At 34.6% G+C, this 22,415-nt stretch overlaps 1 protein-coding gene across 2 annotated transcripts in view; it reads right to left on the reverse strand.

Annotated features, from left to right (window-relative positions):
- SEPTIN11 (septin 11) overlaps positions 1-22,415 on the reverse strand; it is a 128,700-nt gene that overhangs the window by 14,598 nt on the left and 91,687 nt on the right. For both annotated transcript variants that reach the window (XM_031943833.1, XM_012551989.3), the window contains exons 4-7: positions 17,164-17,350; positions 12,867-13,028; positions 4,338-4,434; positions 2,546-2,714 (exon numbers count right to left, since the gene is read on the reverse strand). In XM_031943833.1, the coding sequence (XP_031799693.1) occupies positions 2,546-2,714; positions 4,338-4,434; positions 12,867-13,028; positions 17,164-17,350 (615 nt within the window). The remainder of the gene's footprint in view (positions 1-2,545; positions 2,715-4,337; positions 4,435-12,866; positions 13,029-17,163; positions 17,351-22,415) is intronic.

Raw genomic sequence — 22,415 nt, forward strand, 5'->3', positions numbered from 1 at the left:
TAAGGGGGGGATAAGCTACTCTTTAGGATATATGCACTTCTCCTGATGCTTAAAGCATCATGCCCACTCTAAGAGAAAACTGAGAGAAGGAAACCATAAAGCAAAATTAAATAGAGAATATTCTACTCATCTGCCCTTATACAAGGCATGCGCTTTCTGGACTCCCCTCCTTCTAACTTCATCCTTGTGATTCTCAAGTGCCTTAGTTTTGTTTTTTTTTTTTTTTTTTTTTTTTTTTTTAATTTTCACTATGGCCAATATTTTTTGATACATCTTTATGATTTTTTACATTTGATCCTCATAACAATCCTAAAGAGATAGAGAAATATAATTTTTTTCTTGAATTCCAAAAATAAGTATTTCAAAAAGTTGCTGTGAAAATAAAAGAAATATACATCAAGTGCTTGGTAAATATTAAATCATATCAGCTATGATAATGAACTTACACTGTAAGTGTAAGAGTGGACTTACACTATAAGACCTGAGTAAATACATGACTCATGGGTGGAAGTACGAGAGAAGCTCATATTTTTCTCTTTTCTGACAAAGCCTCAGGAAGCCAAGGTGCTGAATAAAATTTTCTGGAAGTTCTATTGTCTCTATTCCCTACAGAGGCTCTAGGAAAAAAAAAAACCTAGAAAAACTGGCTTTTTGTAAATTTCATTTGTTCTAACCATGTATGTGAAACAAAGCCCCACCAATTATTAGATCCCTAGGAAAAGTAAAACAAAATAGAAAGATTCTACTAGTTACATTCTTTAAGAAACCACTAAATGAAAATCTTGTTGTAGCTTCCAGGTCGTCAAAGGAAAAAAAATGATGCAAATTGACAAAAAGTAAGGGTTCAAATACAGACACAGTTAAAATCACATACATCAGCTACCATTATAAAGAGAGTAGAGCCTGGAAAAAAAATTACAAAAATCAAAAGATAAAAGCTTATAACCCAAGAATAATGTATCTTAAAAAACTGATCAGTTTTCCCCACAAGAGGAAAAGTAGGCCTTTAATTAAAGAGGATTTCCAAGTATTCCTGATGAAAATACTAAAGCTGAGTGGAAACTTTGCTATGCAAATATGATAGTAAATAGAAGCAAATAAATTAAAGCAAATGAAAGTTTGTTCAATGATTAAATGTTTAAATTTTAATAAGGAAGAAACAAGTATCTGCTCAGAATTATAAAGAGTTATCATAAAGATAATATAAGACTAGTGGGTCTGTTAGCATTATATTTATGTTTTAGTGATCTCTTAAGGAAGGAAAAAATATAATAGAGAATGTGAAGGGGATAGGACTTATTTCATATAACTGGAACACATAAGAATAGACTATTTAACAGGGAAAGGTAGAAGGAATAAAGGCACATAAGCTTCATTTTCATGTAAACCAGAAAAAAGAGATTTTAATGAACATATGCACGTACACATACACACACACACACACACACACACACACAGAGTTTGATGTAGAAAAATACAAAATAAGAAAACAATGACAGGAAAGTGGGGATTTAAAGGGGAAATGGATTTGGGGAATGATTAATCATAAACAAAACAAACTACAACTTCATAGAGTAGATTTTGAAGGAAAAAATAATGTTATATATATTTTAAAAAAGGAAGGATGAAGACTGGGCAAAGTGAGAGAAAAGCAGTGAAATGTCAGCAGATTAATAAAACATAAATCAACATTACTGAATACACTACAATTTTGTCACACTCCTCTTTGTAAAGAGAGAGGAATGGGGAAATGAAATGGAAACACAGAGGAGAATAAATATGCAATTTAGTAGTCAGAAACTGAATGGGATAAACTTATATATATATATATATGTACATATATTTATAAAACAGAAGAGAAGAACAGAAAACAGAATCCAACAATATATTGTTTTCAGAAATACAGCTGAAACAGAAAGATTAACATAGAGTTCAAATAAGATGCTGGATCAAAATCTATTATACCTCAAGAAAAGTTAAAAAAATGTAATGGTAGCAATCCTTCTCCCAGAAAAGGCAACAGTAAAAAGAAACTTAATGAAAACAGACAAATAGAGAAACTATGTTATACTTAAAGGCGCTCTCTATGATGAATCATTATGAAGCTATGTTATAACAAATGATACAGCATCTAGATATTTAAAGAAAAGGAAATCATGTGATAAGTAAATAATAAAACTATAAAAGTTGGAGGTGTCAAAAAACCCATTGTTGCCGTCAAACCAAAAAGAACTATACATTTTTGCATAAGGAAATACAGGATGTATGGTCCACCAACCAATCCAAGGTGAGAATGACAAAGCTTATTGATACAGAGTTTGTGCTAAGTATTATTTGAGCGTTTCCCTAATCTTTCTCAGTAGATGACATTCTTGTGGACTACTTTTGGAAACTTTCCCCTACCCAAGCCTTCCATTGGGTGGACTTCCATTTCCATATCCTAATATGAGAACTTTTCAATATAGCAAGATTTCTGAAATATACCAAACTGTTGTTCCCAACCACTGGTTAGGAAAATTTCCCAACAATCTAATAGCCATGGTACCTGAAGGGTTTGCTATCAGGATCTGTGTCTTTGAATCCCATTTCTTCTAGCTTACAACGTCGATACAATTCATAGTGACGGGTATGGGTTTGTTCTCTCAAATCCTCCATGTTTACTCGGATCAGCATCTCCCGAAGTTTTACAAAGTCACAGTGGTTTTCATTCTCAACTGTAAGATATTAAAACAAAAGAAGAGCTAACTGTGTTTTCATTCAAAACCCAAAAATCATAGTTAGAATTGGGGAATGTTACTATACTGCCAAAAACACTGATGAATTAAGACTAAAGGCTCTTAATTCAGTGTTTCCTAATATTTGATTTTCTCTTATCCAAAAACTGTTTTAAGTAGATCAAAAGAAAGAAAAGATCTTAATCAAAGGATATCACTTGAGGCATTCAAATAATTGTGGAAGACCCGCCATCATGTAGCATTTCCATATTCTCTTTATCAAAATAGTCACTTATAGTAAAAAAAGTGAAACATCATTACCAAGTTGAACTACATGAAAAGAAGAATTATCATAGTAGCACACTCATTTTTCTTTTAAGTTTTATTATTTCAATTAACAAGCATCTTCTATTATTCCTCACATTTACCATTCCCTTGTCCCAGAGAAAAAGAAAATCTTTACACTAATGCATTATTGGTGGGATTGTGATCAGATCCAGCCATTTTGGAGAACAACGTCCAAAGAAAGGGTTATTGAGAGGAAAAGCACCCACGTGTACAAAAATGTTTGTAGCAGCTCTTTTTGTGGGAGCAAGGAATTGGAAATTGAGTAAATATGCCCATTCAATTGGAGAATGGCTGAATAAGTTATGGTATATAAATGTAATGGAATATTACTGTCCTTTAAGAAATGATGAACAGGCTGATTTAAGAAAAGCTTGGAGAGACTTACATGAACTGATGCTGAGTGAAGTGAGCAGAACCAGGAGAATATTGTACATAGTAACAGCAAGATTATGTGGTGATCAATTAATGATAGACTTACTCTTTTCAGCAATATAGGGATCTAACACAGTTTATTTGGGATAAAAAAAAATGCCACATTTAGAGAGAATACTATGGAGACTAAATGTGGACTGAAGCATACTATTTTCACTTTTTTTTTTTTTTAATTTGCATTTTCTTTCTCATGGTACCCTTTTGTTTTGATTTTTTTTTTCACAACATGACTAATATGAAAATATGTTTAAAATGATTATATATGTATAACCTATATCAAATTGTTTGCTGTCTTGGAACTCAAAATTTTACAGAAATGAATGTTTCTTTCTCAACTTAATTTTTCTTTTTTGCAAATAAAATAAATGTTTATTTTTTTTGGGAAAAAAAAAAACAGTATCCTCAGGCATTTTATCTAGTTAATTCTGAATATTCTAATTCTATGAGTTTGGGAACTTCTGGTTGTAAGGAAAGAGTAAGAGAAAGGGGGAAAAAAATCTTATATAAGTATTCTTACCTTCACTAATTTTGTATAAATTAACTTTTTGCCTTCAGGAATATCTAGACTAAGTTAAGTACAGTAAACAAATGCAACATATATGACAAGAAATATTAACTTAATTTTTCTTGAGAGTTTTTATTTTTATTAGGATGGGAGATCATTTTTTCTTTTTCCCACAACTTGACTTTTATGGAAATGTTTTGCATAACTTCACAAGTGGTTTCTTACTTGTGGGTGGGGATAAGGGAGAGTATCTAGAACTCAAAAATTTTAAAAACAAATGTAAAAAAAACCTTTTGAATGTAATGGGAAAAATTCCCTTCCTCTTTCCCAGAACATACCTTGTACCACACCCCAAGGGTACTGCCTGGCCTTTGCCATCTTATTTCCAATCTTTACTTCTTCAGTACTTCCAACCACAGCAAATGGAAGATGGACCTGAAAAAAAAGAGAAGATGTGTAAGAGATGCCTTCATTTTATCATCATTACCATCTTCATAAGAGATCCTTCTACAGTTCCTCCATCTATCTATCTATCTATTATTCCCAAAGAGATAATTATGTCTCCAGTTTGCAAAGAAGTCTTAAGGATTATCAAACTGATTTTTCTTATTTGAGTAACCTAGACATATTGTGAGGTAGACATTACAGATATTATCAGCATTTTATAGATGAAGAATCCAAGGCTGGAAGAAGGTAAGAAGTGACAGCCCAATAAAGCCAAGTTAAGGTAAGATTCCAGCTTAAGTATCTGAGTCAGGCAATCTTTCCTCATTACACAGAAAGCAAACTGGACTATCTGAAAGAGTTAATAAAGGAGGGAAGGCACTATGATATATTGCAATTCAGCCTGGTTTTTTACAATGTTTTATAACTGAGTATCAGTTCTTCTGTATCACCTACAGAGCATTAATAGTAACAATTTGGGGGATCTTTTCTTCATGATAATAAGGAAAGCTAAAATTGAAGGAAGGTTTTTCAGAATAGTAAATTCATTATAATCTAATTTCCATTCCAAACCATTTGATCAAGTTGATTATTTTTTCCTGAATTTTTCTGAAGTATATCTACCCTGTACAATATTTACTGAATGTCTGTATCCTTTGAACTTTTTCACTTTTAACTATAACTTACCCAAAATAGTTTTAAAAGCTATACTTTAGTTATTGAGGTAATGAATCTAGCTCTGTTCTGCCCCCTCCCCATGTCTTTAGGGTTTCTTAAACTATCTTAAGAAGGTACTGTGAAATTCTTTAAAAATAACTCAAAATATGATTGATTTCAACTTTAATTTTAAAAATAAACCACACCTTTTGACTCAGTGACACTGCTTCTATACATATATTCCCAAAGATATCAAAAACAAAAGAAAAAGATTTATACTTCTTTTTTTGGTGGTAGTAAAGAACTGAAAGGGGTGAAAAGGGATAATCATCAATTGGATAATGGCTGAACAAATGAATTATATCAGAACATAGATCTTAGACAAAAGAAAAAAGTTAGTAGTCCTAAAGCAGTTAAAAGATTGAAGCAGTAAGAGTAATGATGAAGTGAAGATAACTTGCTTTCAAATAGGAACTTGAATATGCCCTTTTCAGACAAACTATTCGTTATTTAACAATTTTTATTACCTGACAGTTCTTCCTGAAGAACAGGTATACCTAAGTCACAATTTTCCCAGAATAACTCACAATTTAATACTGAGTAGCCTTCAGTTTTCCCAAATATTTAATACAGATTACAAAAACTCAAATCATAGGAACAAAATAAAGGAAACTTTCTTGCATATTCCAAATTGAATCTTTAAAAACTTTTCTCTAAAGAACAATTTAGCCTTTCAGACAACAGAACTGTTTCTGTTAAACAGTTTAGCCCAGATGCCTGAGGGGACCTTTTATCCCCTTCCCAATCCTCCACATTCTTTTTACTAAAATGTTACAACAAAAACAATCCCTAAAGAAATCAACATTCTAAGATGACTTTTTCACTTCATGTGGGCTCTTATCACAAGATCCTTCCGGGGGGGGGGGGGGGGGGGGGGGAATGTCTTTGCTAAGGACCAAAATGAACTTAGGCACAAAGATGACTTTCATTTGTTTTATAATCACAGTAGTGTGGGGGCCATGTAAGGGAAGAGGTAAAAATCTTGCTGATATTTAATTTCTTAAATCTTCAAAAGAAAAATTAATTGTGTCTCACTGGGCCCTAGTCACTGGAAATGCTTTTGGTTGATGGAGAAGTGAGACTAAATATTAATTAATTTCAAAGAATACCTAATCAATGGATCAATAAACAAGCATTTCTTAAACACCTATATGAGTCAGGTTCTGTGCTAAGGGCTTCCAGAAGGAGCTTTTATTACACAGGGGTGAGACAGAATAACCTGATGAATCTCCTCTAACCCTAAAAGATTCCAGAATCCTAACAAGCAGTTTCCATAGTCAGCATCAGGATTGTTCTGAATGTAATTCATGCATTTAAAATCATTTTTTAAAGAAAAAACATATGTGTAACAAGCCCCAGTAAGTCAATGCAACCATACTGTAGTTTTCAGTTCAACTTGCCACTATCTTATCTCTTATCTCTGCTAATGCCTTGCCCCAACCACAATACTGGATACCATCACTATCCTTCACTCAGGCTCCTCCTCCCAGGCTGCTGAATGGTATAAAGGAAATCCCACAACTGAAATAACTAGATCCACCACAATTTTGTTATCTAATCTTAACTGCACCCTTCTTACATCATTTTATTTTTCCCTATTTGATTTTCTATCTCATTCTCCACAGAGACCATTTAAGAACTCTTTTCTCCTCGAGTCTTTCACACTTCCACTCTTTATCCACTCTACTCTGACACTAGTTTTGACTCAAAGTCTACTGAGAAAACAGACCATTCTTAGTGAATTTTCTTTTTGCCCCCTTTTCTACATCTTAAAACATCTTGGCATCATCTCCATTCTAGCCGCTAGTCTCCCACTCTGATAAAAAATAGCCAAGGCCAATCCCTCGAGAACCTTTGGATTTCCCCCCCTTTCCTTCTCCTGCAGATAGCTTCCACCATCAATTTCTCCTCCTGCAATCATTAATCCCTCACTATCAACTGGTGCCTTTTGCCTATATCAATAAAACTCACTAAATCCAGCTATCCTGTCAAGTTCCAGATCTCTTCTCTCTTTCACAGTCAAACTCCTAAGAAAACCCATCTACATTCAATGCCTCCACTTCCTCTCTTCTCTTGTTTCACTTGAAATGCTCTCATTTCAATGACATGATGTTACTTTCTGCTACCTCATCATCCTGATCCAGCCCTCTAACTTTGTATATATCCCAATGCTATGGATTGGCCATCTTTTTTTCTCTTTATCTATTGTCACTTGGTGACATAATGTCAAGCTATTAAGAGACACTAATGGACCTGTATCTAAAGGAGAGCATTAAAAAGGGGAAAGGATCCACATGTGCAAAAATGACTGTAGCAGCCCTTTTTGTAGTAGCAAAGGAACTGGAAACTGAATGGATGCCCATGACTTGAAGAATGGCTGAAAAAGTTATAGTATATAAATGTAATGAATTCTTATTGTTCTATGAAAAACAATCAGCAGGCTGATTTCAGAAAGGCCTGGAGAGACTTACATGAACTAATGCTCAATGAAGTGAGCAGAACTATGAGAATACTGTACACAGCAACAAATTTATGTGTTGATCAATTCTGAGGGACTTGGCTCTTTTCAACAATGAGGTAATTCAGGCCAATTCCAATAGACTTGTGATGGAGAGAGCCATCTGCATCCAGAGAGAGGATTGTGAGGACTCAATGTGGATTACAACATAGTATTTTCACCTTTTTGTTGTTGTTGTTGGCGTGGTTTTTGTTTTCTTTCTCTTTTTTCCTTTTGTTCTGATTTTTCTTGTACAACATGATAATTGTGGAAATATGTATAGTAGAATTGTACATGTTTAACATATATTGGATTACATGTCTAAGAGAGAGGGTGGGGAGTAAGGAAGGAAAAAAATTTGGAACTCAAGGTTTTGCAAGGATGAATGTTGAAAACTATGCATGTTTTGAAATAAAAAGCTAATATATATATAATTATTATTGAGACATCCTGTTTTTCAGATTTAAGGCTTAGCAAACAAACTGTGTCCTAAGCTTGGCACAAAAATATCTCTGAATAACGTCAGTCACAGCAAAATCCTAGACTTGTTTAAGGCCTGCTAGGAATCAAACTTGTCACACTGTTGCTGTTACCCTTCAAGGTCAAAACTACAGCTCACTGAGTAGCCATAAGTACTGAGATCTGCCTGCACTAAAGTGGGTTCTCTCACTCTCCCAGGGGCAAGGCTCTGGCACTTATGTCGTTGCTTGCAAACCATTTTCCTCATTTTGAAATTAAATTTCTGTTTGATTCCTGACTTTTTTGCCTGCTCTGTTTGGTTCTGACCATCCACAGGTCAGAGGGCAGTTCTGTCAAGTTGACACATCAAATCCCACATAAAAATCTAGAGAGTTCAGTCTAAAATACTTAGTTTAGTAGATGCTATAGAGGAAAAGTAGGGTTTAATGATTACATCTATACAGGTGACTCAGATCTAAATTAACTAGCCTTAGACCCAATGAATACTATTTATGCATTATTAACTACCCAGTGGACATTTTGAACTGGACATTCTATAAATATCTCCAGCTTACCTCAATGTATCCAAAATAAAACTCATGACCTTTCCCCCAAAATGCATCCCTCTTCTGAACTTTCTTAATGCTTTCAAGGCTACTACCATTCTTCCAGCACTTAATAGATGTTTAACTATCCTATCCAATTTGAGGAGTACATGCATCGTAATATGGACTGTAGAACACACTTGAGTTTTCTATAAGTCAGATTTAGGAGAAAAGTACCGTCTAAATTCAGTTCAATATTATAATTCCTAGAGTGTTGCAGTAGATAGAGCATCAGACTCAAGATGCAGAAAGGCTTTGGATTGAAGTCCCACTTAATTTTAGTTGAGACTCTGAGCAACTCACTTAAGTACAAAGAGGTTTACTTCAAAATTTTCATCACTGATAAAAACTCTGTCTCAGCTTTCCTACCATATGATAAATTACAAATATTCACCAAAAGCACCCAGGTATAATTCACTTAAAATAATAAAGAATCCCTGAAATCATATTATTAAAGCATACAGGTTGAAGAAGTAAAGTCCTAAGACATTCTGGAGAGCAATTTGGACTATGCCCAAAAGGTTATAATAAAACTACATATTCTTTGATCCAGCAGTGGCACTAGTCTGTATCCCAAAAAAGATCATAATAGAAGGAAAAGGACCCATATATACAAAAAAATGTTGGTAACAGGCCTTTTTGTAGTGGTAGAACTGGAAACTGAGTGGATGCCCATCAATAGGGGAAATGGCTGAATAAGTCATAATATATGAATATATTGGAATATTCTATAAGAAAGGATGAGCTGGCTGATTTCGTAAAAGCCCTGAGAGACTTACATGAAGTGATGCTGAGTGAAGTGAGCAGAACCAGGAAAATATTGTACACAGTAATAGGAAGATTTATGATAGATTTAAGCTCTTTTTTTTTCTTTTTAAAAAATATTTATTTTGATAATACCTTTTTTATTTTCAAAATACATGCAAAGATTGTTCCAAATTTTTCTCCCTGCTTTCCCCCATCTCTCCTCCCCTAGTCAGCAAGTAATCCAATGTAGGTTAAAATAAAATTCTTTTAAACATATTTTCAAATTTATCATGTTGCACAAGAAAAATCAGATCAAAAAGGGAAAAAGAAATAAAAACACTCCAAGCAAACAACGACAAAAAAAGGTGAAAATACTATGTTGTGATTTCAGTTCCCACAGTCCTCTCTCTGGGTGCAAATGGCTCTCTCCAACATAAGTCTATTGGAATTTGCCTGAATCACTTCATTGTTAAAAAGAGGTAAGGACTTAGTCCTTTTCAGCAATGCAGTGATCTAAGACAGTTTTAATACTCTTGGGATACAAAATGCCACATGCATCGAGAGAAAGAATTATGGAGACTGAATTCAGATGGAAGCATACTATTTTCACTTTTTGTTATGCTTTTTTATTTCTCATGGTTTTTCCCCTTTGTTCTAATTTTTCTTTCATAACATGACTCATGGAAATATATTAAAAAATAATTGTATATGTATAATCTATATCCAATTGCTTAGGAAGGAGTAAGGTAATGGAGGGAGAAAAAAAATCAGAACTCAAAATCTTAAAAAAATTAATGCTGAAAACCATCTATACATGTAATAGAAAAAATAATATATTAAAATAAAATTTAAAAAAAGGAAAGCTATATTAATTAAATATCACTTATGTTGGTTAGTGTTTAAGGAAGAAACCACTCTATAATATAAAGTAAGGGATTCCAACACAGGAAGACCATTAGACAAATTGAAGGAACAAAAAGAATCCAGGCTCTGTTGGCTGGACAAATTCTGGGGCCCTAGCTATTTGGTAGCCAAGAGTAACATGGGATTGGGAGTAAGTAGACCCAAGTTCTCTTTCTATGGGCTTCAGCTTCCTCATCTGTAAGATGAACCAGATTGCTTCCTGAGAAGACCTTTTATGATTCTGTAAAATGCAGGCTAAAAAAAAGATAAATTAAGCAAGGATTGTTCACACTTACATAAATTATTTGATTCACAAAAACTTTCACTACACCACTTCTTTAAGCATTTAAATTCAGATTCAATTAAAATTGCACGCATTTTTCTTGTACTGCAGAAAGTTAAGAACACTTGTATCAATCTGAAATTTAAAATTCCAAATGGGTTTCTCCTGTCACTCTGCATATTTCTATCCTGCCATTCAGCCACTAATTTTTGTACTAGCCTAGGGAGGGGAGGAATAAATACTTATATAGCACCTGTTATGTGCCAAGCATTGTGCAAAGTGCTTTTATTTAATCCTCACAATAACTCTGAAATAGGTGATAGCATCACCAATATTCAGATGACGAAACTGAGGCAAAAATTAGGTGATTTGCCCCAAGTGTCACAGATTGGATGTGAAATCGGGTTGTTTTGTCCTAACTCCAGACCCAATTTTCTAACGACAGTGCCCCTACCTGCCTAGGACAAAAATAGAATTAAAAAAAGTAAACCTAAAGACAAAGCATTATACATATAAAAATGAAATAGATCTTTTCTGTTTAGATTACACAGGAACAAGAATTGACTAGATATGACAAATAGAAATAATAAATTACTCATATGCCAAAATGGCAAGAAGGAGACTCTCTACAAGGACACATAGTAACTGACATGTTTCTTTATCTTAACAACACAGGAAAGAGTGGAAGAAAGGGGAAAAAGGAGAAGAAAAGAAATAATCTGAGCCACTCTGAGAGGCAGATAGACAGTTGCTCATACCAGATAGGAGAGAAAGAAACTAGATGCCTATTTTTTTCAGTCCATCAAACAACAAGCATTTATTAAGCATTTACTACATACTGGGCACTGGACTAACCACTGGAAATATAAAAAAAGGCAAAACCAAAAAGCTTCCCTGAAGGAGCTTTTAGTTTAATGGGAAGACAACTTGCAAGCAACTTTATACATATAAGATAAAGACAAAGCATATGGAAGGTAACTCAAAGGGAAGGCACCAATAGTGTGTGTGTGTTTGAAGTTGGCAGAAGCAGGAAAGGTTTCTAGGAAAAGGTAGGATTGCAGCTGAGTCAAAAAGAAAACCCAGGAAATTTTAGAGGCAGACTTGAGGAGTGGAGGGATTCTAGGCATGGGAGACAGCTAATGAAAAGAAAACAGTCAGCAGAGGGGACTGTCCTGTGTTGGAAGAGTCAGGAGGCCATAGTCACTATATGTGAGAGTGCGCGGAAAGATTAAGGTAGGAAGAGACCAGGTAATGAATGGCTTGAAAAGTCAAACAAATGATTTTATCTGGAATTAAAAAGGAACCATGGAAAGTTTATTGAATGTGTGCGCCACAGTTAGACCTATGCTTTAGGAAGATCACTTTGGCAACTGAATGGAGGATGAACTGGAATGGGGATAGATTTGTGGCAGGGAGACAAACCAGCAGACTCCTGAGGACTTACACCAGGGCGACAGATATGTAAAAAAAGAGAAGGGAATATATAAGAGAGAGAGAAGTCGTAAGACTTGATACAGACTGGATATGTGGGATGAATGAGAGTAAGGAGTTCAGGATGACATTGAGCTTCTGAGTCCAGTTTAGTCTGAGTGACTGGGAGGCTGGTAGTAATAACTAATATGAAAGTTAGGAAAGGGGGAAGCCTTAAGGGGATTATGACAAGTTCCACTAAGGACATATTGTATTTCAGAAGTTTGTATAACATCCAGTTTAAGAGGTATAAGAGGCAATTGAAGGTGCAAGAAGGAGGTCAGGAGAAAGGGTAGGGGAAGAAGTAGATCCAACAATCATCTATAAAGATAATAAGTGACTCTGTGGAAGTTGATCACCAAGATTTCCAAGTAAGATGGCATAGAAGAATGACAGCACAGAGCCTTGGGCTGTACCCACAGTTAGTGGATATGACTTAGAGGAAGATCCAGCAAAGGCGACAGATAGGAAGCTTATAGAACATTGGGCTTGCTTGTTTCCTTTTATTTTTTCGAAATGAGTCACAGATATCACAAAACATTCAATATGGGACTCGGTTTATCCAACTCCATTTTCCATATGAGAAAACTGAGGCACAAGGGCTAAATGACTTTTCCAACATCATATAGCAAATTTATTTCAGCATAGGGTAAATAAATTGTTTTGATTGGCCACTGAACCAAGCCATTTCCTTCTCAGGAGACTCACTGGTACATGCATTCCTTCTCCCAAGCCAACTTACACTCATTGTTGCATTAATCTCTGCCACTGTCTCTTCATCTGTAGGGAACTGGTATATTTGAACACCATTACTGACGAGTTCACTCATGATTTTACTCTTGAATTTGTGCAGCTCATTTTTGGCAATGGTATCTGCTTTTGCTATGATGGGGATGATGTTCACCTACAATTTAGAAGAAAAGTTCATTTTAGACTGCAATAGGCTTAAAAAGATATGGAAGCAATAGATAGACGAACGAAAAGTGGCAAAATTAATTCAAAAGAACAACACACACGCACACACACACACACAAATGGACAACAAAATACAACAAAAAAACAACCTCGAAAATAAATGCCAAGTAAATATCAGATCATATCCTGAAATGCAAATAAGGCATTTGATCTATTATTCCCTATCCTCTCCTAGTAATTTAACTCCTTCATTACTTCCTCTAAGAAAAGGATTAAGCTTTTCTGGCTTCAGAGAATTACAGTGTGATACATCTGAATGACCTGCCATTTCCTCCCTGGTACAAGTCATTTCCCCCCCCAAAAGATAGAAAGGAAGTGCTGTCATTCAGTTAATGACAAACAACTGTAACACAGGAAAGAAACCACCCACTCTTTAGACCTATGCTGGCAAATGAGCTTTCCGTCCCACCTTCAAAAGGGAACGCTGGCCATCTGTTCTTGGGTATCTCTGCAGTATGAAGTGAGAATTATAGCAGCACTACAAGGACACAGTTTAAGGGAACTTTTAGTTAACAACATACTGAGTTTAAGTTTAAGGGAACTTTTAGTTAACAACATACTGAGTAATCAATTCTCTTTTCTGATTGTCTAAAAATGCTAGAAAGAATGAACAAACATTCAACAGAATGAAAATAGTTTTAGCAACTTACACATTTTTTTGACATTGGTAGAGTTATGAATTGGTGTGAAGTGAGAGAAGCAAAAACAGCAAAACAACATAAAGAATATTCCAATGATGAAAATAGGAAAAAAGATAAGATGCCTTAGAAACTGGAGTGCAATTAAAATAATCAAGGTAGGCTCTGAAGAAAGGAGAAAATGCAACTCCCTCTTTTTTTTTTTTTTAAGATGATTGGACTATGGGTATAGACCACAATGGGTATAGATATTCTTATCTAATCTAACCTATATGTTGATTAGTTTTGTTTAACTACTTCCCTTCTCCTTTTTAAAATTCGTTGTTAAATGGTCCAGGGAGGCAAAGAACTAGGAAGATATTTTGATATGAAAATGATATAAAAATAAAAAAAGTCAACAAACACTTATTAAAAAGAAAAAAAGAGACATTTTATATTGTCCAAAACAGAACAAAAGGAAAATTCTGGTGAAATTCACAAAATTTCATTCAAAATTTGACAGACATAATGAGATGAAGAAAAAAGACCTTCATCTGTATTTTTTCTGTATAAAGTCCTGAAACACAGGCAGTATATTCGTCTCACAGGCTATTGACAAATTTATAGCTTTCTAACGCTCAGTCTCCAAAGTTAATGTTGCATTTTCTTTTACCTATTGGCAGGGGAAAAGAGACTCAACCTAGGATCTGTTACTGACATTTAGCAATTTTTTTCTTACAATTCTAGTAGAAAATCAGAGGACAGGAACACAATGAGGAGCAAAGCTTTATTTATTTGGAATTCATTTTGATTCTCTTTTTATCCTGAGGGAGGCAGTGTAACACAATGGAAAGGATTCTAAATTGGAGGTGAGCAATCGTGGATATGAATCCCAAATCTGCTATATTACTTGTATCATCTTGGGCAAGTTACTTAATCTCTTGGGTAGTATCAATTTCCTCTTCTGAAAAATAAAGCAGTGGAGCAGATGTCCTTCCTCTAAGGACATTTCCAGATCAAAATCTATGATTTCTTAAGAAGTACTATTTGCAAGCTACTGGTCAACTGCAATGAGGAGGTAAACATGCTAATAAATAACACTATTAACATAATGGTATTAGCATGAATAATAACTATATAATATACTCCAATGGGAAAGCTAAGTAGCTCAGTGGATAGAGCACCTGTCCCAGAGTCTAGAGGACCTGAGTTTAAATCCAGCCTCAGATATTTACTAGCTGTGTGACCCTGTGAAAGTCACTTAATTCTGATTGCCTCCAAGAAAAAGGAATATTCCAAAAAGATCTCTTTAGTGAGAGACAAAGTAAAAAGAGTTGATTTAATGACTTGTTGAATTTTATTGGAATAGAGAGTTAATATTAATAATTCAGATCAAAGTCCTCTCTTTTTCCTCAAAGCAGAAGTTTGAAGAAAAAAAGTTTATCCCTTTCACTTTATACATAAGGAAACTGATGCCCAAAAAAGTTCAGTAGCTTTCTCAAGATCACAAAACAGAGCTGATCCCTGAGGACCTATGGATCTAAATCCAGGATTTTTTCCAGTATTCCACATTAACCTGAAAGTCAGGATGCTGGCTTCTCAACTTTGCTATATAGAATCATTTTTATTGTAGTTGTTATTAGGTGGGGTTTTTTGAGGGGGGGGTAAGGTGGAAGTGTTGTAGAATGGAGAGTGAAACTGAGTCAGAAAAAAAGCCAACCTCTAGATTCTTTTTCTTTTGTTTTTCTTTTTTTTTTTTTTAACTATGTTTGATAATTCACTTCACTTTTCTGGTTTAGCAATATTTCTGTGGGAAAATGGCTAGAGTATGCTGTGTTTTGTGGATGAGACTGATCTGGGTTGGAGTGCTTTGCATAAAAAGGTCTCCATTCCTACTCTATAGAGATTTTTGCTCTGACATAAAACACTAATACAATAAGAAGCTATAAGAATAAACAGCCTTGGTTATGTCAGCTTGAACCCACATGGGGGTGAAATTGTGCTTTAGTTTTAAATGCTAAAAGTGAGTCAAACTCTCCCAAGAGTTATGAACTATGGAAGCTGAGTTAATTCTTTCAGGACAACAGAAAATCCTTTGATTCAATGAACTGGGGAAATCTGAGGAGTCCTATTCTGATCTTGGGACCATTTCTAGGTCAGCTCACAGATAAGAAGCCATCCTAGTACGGTGATCTCCAGAGTATTATTACTTCCCTATTGTGTTCCAAATGTCTCCACTAAAGTCACTGAATCTAGACCTGAAGGGAATTTGAGAGAGGCTGTCTAGTTTATCTTCCTCATTCTTAAAGATGAGCACCTCAATGGCCCATAAGGATTAGGTGTCTTACTTTAAGTTACACAGAGGTAATTGTGTGGCAGAATCAAGATTTGAAGCCAGGTCTTTTGATTCCAAATCCAATACTCTTTGCATCTTGACCAGGAAATGCCCCTAGGTGTTTTAAAGATTGTCCCAACAGATCATAATTTCTAGCAGGTCTTACCAAAAAGAAGAGGTTTCAAATTTAAGTATGGTTTTCTCTTCATGAAGCAAGTGGTTAATTTTTTTAGCCACATTATGTATACTTATTGTGTATCTAATTTATATTTTAACGTATTTAACATCTACTGGTCATCCTGCCATCTAGGGGAGGGAGAGGGGGTAAGAGGTGAAAAATTGGAACAAGAGGTTAGGCAGTTGTTGGTGCTGTAAAGTTACCCATGCATATAACCTGTAAATAAAAGGCTATTAAATTAAAAAATAAATAAATAAATATTTTGAGCAAGAAAAAAAAAAATTTTTAGCCACAATTCATGAAAACCACTAACTATATATGGTATCTAAGGCTGGCTTTCTGCAGTGGTGGAGAGAATACTATACCATATACTCCCACATATATGAGTAGATAACAGTATATGATCTTATCAAATAGAAAACCATTAAAAATAATTTACTCTGAACTTTGCATTAATGCAACCCCCCTCCAACATATATGTATACACACACACACGTGTTTTGTATGAACACATATAAATATGTATAATATATATATATACATACACATACAAAGCATCTTAAAAGATTTTTTAAAAAACTCCAACCCTAAGTCTGTCATTTCAAATACTTGATTTTAATTCTTCTAATTGCCTGAATTTCTATAAGTATTCCTTATATCGATATATTTCTCCTCAACTTTCTCAGAGATAGAATTAGATGACTCCATATTAGTAAAACTATGCTTTTACAATGTTGGGTGTTAAAACTGAACCCAACAATACAAATTACATGATAAAACTTTGAAGGAGTTTTAAGGGATTTTTCTGAGATACCAAAAAACAATCAACTGCTTGCAGATGAAGTGTCCAAATTGCCCTGAAGGCACAGATGTGAACAACTATGTCAGAAGTGAGATGACCCAGAAAGAAGGTAGTTTTATGCAGGGTGAGTACCTTGCTGTCCAGTTTCTTCATGGTAACAAGGTCGAGGGACTTCAGAGAATGTCCAGTGGGGGCAATGAAGTAAAGGCAAGCGTGGATCCGGGTATCATGGTAATTGAACAGAGAACGCTTGATCTTCAATTCCTCTTGCAGGTAAGCTTCAAATTGTGCATCAATATATTCTACTATTGGTTTATAGCTATAATAATAAAATAACAATAATAATAATAACAACAAAAACAAAAACACAAACCAGAATCTTTCTTTATTCCATGTCTATCTTATCTAGCATCTCTGTTACAATCTTTTTTCTCCCAAATACATCAGAAAACCTGAAAGTAAACAATGTCTGTTTTATGGTAGCCATTCCCTTTCTTACACAATCTTAAATAAATGTGGATAGATAATGATAAGTAAACTAATACCACCATGCCACATAAGTACTTCTGAGAAGCTGGTTTCCCCTTACCACACACTACACTTTCACACTCTATCTATATCTCTATTATCAGAAGAGGTTAAGAAAATAAAAATGAGCTTTAATATTAGTTCAAAAAAAAAGTAAAATTTATGCCTTCCCTCCTCCCCATGCATGACACAATATATTCTAAATCTGCTGTCATTTTTGCATACTGTTAGTATCTACTTGGGAGTATCAATGCCATAAAACACAAAGCATAAAAAGCTGACTATAAGCATAATTATGATGACAATGCCCACACCAGCAATACTGCTACAAATATTTAATGGTCCAGATTTCCTTCAGGAACTGAGATGGTCTTTACTGTTAAGGATTCAGGAACGTACATAAATTCTTTTGAATTTGAAATTCATATTTGAAATTTTGAAAATACCATAACAAATGTAGCTGTGGTTATTTGCACTTATATGCCAAATAAGAAGGGTTTATTCATTTCCCCAAACATTTAATTCACCATCACACTAGTGAACATTCTAAGTACTATGAAACCAAAAACTACTATGCATCAACAATCTGACCCTTAAGGAAAAAAAAACCTATTGATTCAATAGCATTCTGGGAAGGAATATAGCTTTAAAATGAAAAGGAGGAAAGCAGACTAAGCACTATGGGAGAAAGCTATAGGTATAAACAAGGAGGGAGAAACAAACTAAAGTCCAAATGCTGCTTGATGTTATTTTTACTCTTAATATTTATTACAATTCATGGGTTTAATCAATACACACTACACATGTAAGCAAAATGATTTTCCAAAAATTGCACTGAATCAAAAAACGTCCTTGTTGAAAGGGACCTCAGAACATAACTGTTACAAATTGTAACTCAACAGAAATCCTCTACACTCACCCTCCCCAATCTTAACGACTTTCCCAATAAGTGGCCATTCAAAGACTTCTTGAAGTCCTGCAGTGAAAACCTCCTACCTCTTGCCAGAGAGATGGTGAACCACAAGGGCAGAATGAACTATACATTACCAGATATGTTTAATAGTGTTAATTTGATGAACTTAACACTTTGTTGCAGAAGATGGTTCTACTGAAAGGTCTAAGATGGTAGGGAAAGTCAATTGAAAGTCAAAGTGAAGTAAAAATAACATTAATAAAACTTTTAAAGACCTCAAAGGACCCACTAATAATAATATTAGCTAGCATTTATATAGCACTTTTTACATGTTATTTTAGCGTCTAGCAACCTTGGAAGATAGATGCTATTATTATCTCTGCTTTACAGATGAATGAATTGAGGCAGAAGTTAAGTTACTTTCCCCAGTTATATCACTAGTAAGTGTCAGAAGCTGGATTTAGAAACAGGTCCTTCTAACTCTACCTACTGTTCCACTTAGCTGCTTCCAAAGGCAGTCCATTATATAAATGACTAGCTCTAATTTTTAAGAATTAGAATCTTAGTTACATTACGTTTCAATCTATTTATTTGCAATGTCTACTCATTGCTCCTACTTTTGCCCTTTGATGTCAATCAGCATAAGTCTATTCCTTTTTTTTTATGTCCTGCAAAATATTCCATGACAAAGGAAAAAATCCCCATAGCTTTCCAGCCTCAAAGCCAGATATCAAAATCTTTCAAAAGGATCTATTTCATCCAAGGGAAGGTGGCTTCATACTGTGATAAGAGCATTTTCCTAAAGAAAAGAGACCTTGAATCTGGGCTCTGACTTTTTATTTCTATATAATCTTGAAGAAAAATACTGATGATACTTTCCAGCTCTCATATTCTATGATTCCTCTATGGATAAATAGCTCTTACCCTGCAACTGAGTCCATACTTTCATTTTTGGGAATGGCACAAATCACTCCACTGATAAACCACTTTTTCCCACATAGGTTCCACAGTGTGGTGAAATTTAATTGATAACACAGTTCTTCAACATTCTCTTTCAAAAAATGCTATAATTCTAGGAGCTGGCTTTGTAATTCTTGATACCCACCCAAAAATTCTGCCCCAAATAGTACCGTGATCACAAATTCCCAGAATTTGTAACCAAAAAAAAATGTGGTTTGGGACAATTGCTTTCAAATATATTATTGCATGTATAGGAAATTTCAAGGAACCTACTAAAATGTTTTTCTTTTATTAAGGAGCCATACATTGGTAGGGCTCAGTCCTCTAGAACCTTTCATTATTTCTCTAGATCTTACTAGAATTCCAGTTTGATTTCTGGTTCTCTGCAATTCCCTCCAGTTATAAAGAAAACAATTTAATAGTGACCTTTAGCAGCCCTTCCTACATAACCCCGCCTTATGTAAAAATTCTTTGTATCACAATAATATCAGAGAGGGTAGATAGGGAACCTCAATTAAATCATGTAATCTAAAACTATTTTTGCATCCTCTCCTCCTATTAATTACCTCCATTCTAATGTTTAATAAGTATGTCTTTCTCCTGAATCTACATTTCTCACACATGCCCCAGCCCTAGAAAAAATAATAAATAAGAAATGACTTTTCCCTGCCTCCTTCTCCCTTTCCAAGGAAAAGTGACATTTAAAACAGATAAGATAAAGCAATATATAAAAGTTGTTTCTATTATCTAGGTACTGACTATCCACTGTGTACATCATCAAGTCCTTGCCATCTTCTTTGTCTCTAACTTCCTAAAATTCCTCTTAGAAAGAGACAATTTCACCACTACCTCATCGCTTCCACCAGGGATTAGGTAGAGCCCTGGGAACAATTAAAGATATTACTAGTACTTATACAAGCTCTTTTATAGTGGCCAAAAAAACCCTGAAAAATAAAGAGGAATGCCCACCAGTTGGAAAATGGAAGAAGAAATTATGGTATGTAAATTAATAGAATAAAATTGTGCTATAAAAAATGCTAAAAGGGATTGTTTTAGAATTACTTGGGAATATTTGAACTGATGCAGAATGAAATGAGCAGAACCAGGAGAAGAATTTATACAAACCACAGCAACGTAAAGACAAACAACTTTTAAAGACTTTACTATACACGTCATCAGAGTTTAGGGTCCCCCTCCTCCCCAATAGGGAAATTCTGTGTAGCAGTGTATAAAATGTTGTACTAGAGAGTCAGAGAGGGCCAAGTTCAAATCCTGCTTCAGACAGGATATGTGAGTCTGGAAAAGTCATTTAACTAATCTCAGATTCAATTTCATCATCTGTAAAATAGAAATGATAATAGCTCCTACTTCTCATAGTTTTTATGAGGAAAAAATGAGATACTTGCAAAAAGTCTTGAGAATCTTAAAGAATTATATAAATTCTAATTATTATTATTATTGAGAAATTTTTATTCACTGAAAAATAATACTAAAACAAAAATCATTTTCTCACAACTCTGACATATTATGCAGAGTTGCAAAGTATCTTTAAATATTATTGTTGCTCAATCATGTCCAACTCTTCATGACCCCATGGCCCAAAGATTGCTCAGTCCTTGTATCCTCAACTATTTCTTGAATTCTGTCCAAGTTTACGTTTATGGATTCCATGACACTATCTATCCGTCTTATCCTCTGCTGTCTTCTTTTCTTCCCCAACCATCAGGATCTTTTCCAGTGAGTTGTGTTTTCTCATTATGTAGTCAAAGTATTTAAATTTCAACGTCAGTATTTGGCCTTCTGGTGAACAGTATGAATTTATTTCTTAAGTATTGATCTCCTTGCTGTCCAAAGGACTCTCAAAAGTCTTATCTAGCACCACAATTCAAGTGTAGATTCTGTAATGCTCAGTATACCTTATAGGCCAACACTCACAGCCATATATTACTACTGGAAAAACCATAGCTTTGACCATATAGACCTTTGTTGGCAAGGTGACACCTACTTTTTACTATGTTGTCCAGACATAGCTTTTCTTCTGGAGACCAGCATTTTTTACTTTCATGGGTACAGTTGCCATCTGCAGTGATCTTTGAGCCCAAGAATGTAACTTTTATTTCTGACAACTACTTCCATTTCTTCTCCCTTTATTTGTCAGGAAGTGATGGAGCCAATTGCCAAAAATGTTAGGTTTTTTTTTTTTTTACAAGTCAGCTTTTTTACACTATCCTTTTCCCCATTCTTCAAGAAGCTTCTCAATTCCTCTTCATTTTCTGCCATCAGAAGCATAACATCTACATATCTGAGATTGTTGATATCCTTCCCAGCAACCTTAAATCCAGGTTTTGCTTCATCCTACCTGGCATTTTGCATGATGTACTCCACATATAAGTTAAATAAATAAGGTGACAATATATAGCCTTGTTCTACTTCTTTTCCAATCTTAAATTAATCAGTTGGTCCATATTTACTTTTAACCGTTGCTTCTTGGCTTGCATACAGCTTCCTCAGGAGAAAGTAGAATAATCTGGTTATTACCATGTCTTTGAAGACTTGAAACATTTTGTTGTGATCCACAGTCAAAGACTTTGGTAAAATGAATAAAGCAGAAGTACTTTTCTGGAACTTCCTTGCTTTCTCCAAAATCCAGCAAATGTTGGCAATTTGGTCTCTGGTTCCTCTGCCTCTTCAAAAACCAGTCTCATGTACTGACAACTCTCAGTTTACATATTACTGAAGCTTAGCTTGCAAAGTCTTCAACATAATCTTGCTGGAGTGTAATTGTTCGATAATTTGAACATTTCTTGCCATTTCCCTTCTTAAGGATTAGGATATAAACTGCTCTTTTCCAATCAAGTAGCCAATGTTGAGTTTTCCAAATCTGCTGCCACATTGAGTACAATACTTAAATAATATCAACGTTTAAGGTTTTAAATAGTTTAGCTGAAATTCTATCACCTCCACTAGCCTTATTGTTAGCAAT

This window comes from Sarcophilus harrisii, chromosome 6 (genome assembly GCF_902635505.1).
Source record: "Sarcophilus harrisii chromosome 6, mSarHar1.11, whole genome shotgun sequence".
NCBI classification, from domain to species: domain Eukaryota; kingdom Metazoa; phylum Chordata; class Mammalia; order Dasyuromorphia; family Dasyuridae; genus Sarcophilus; species Sarcophilus harrisii.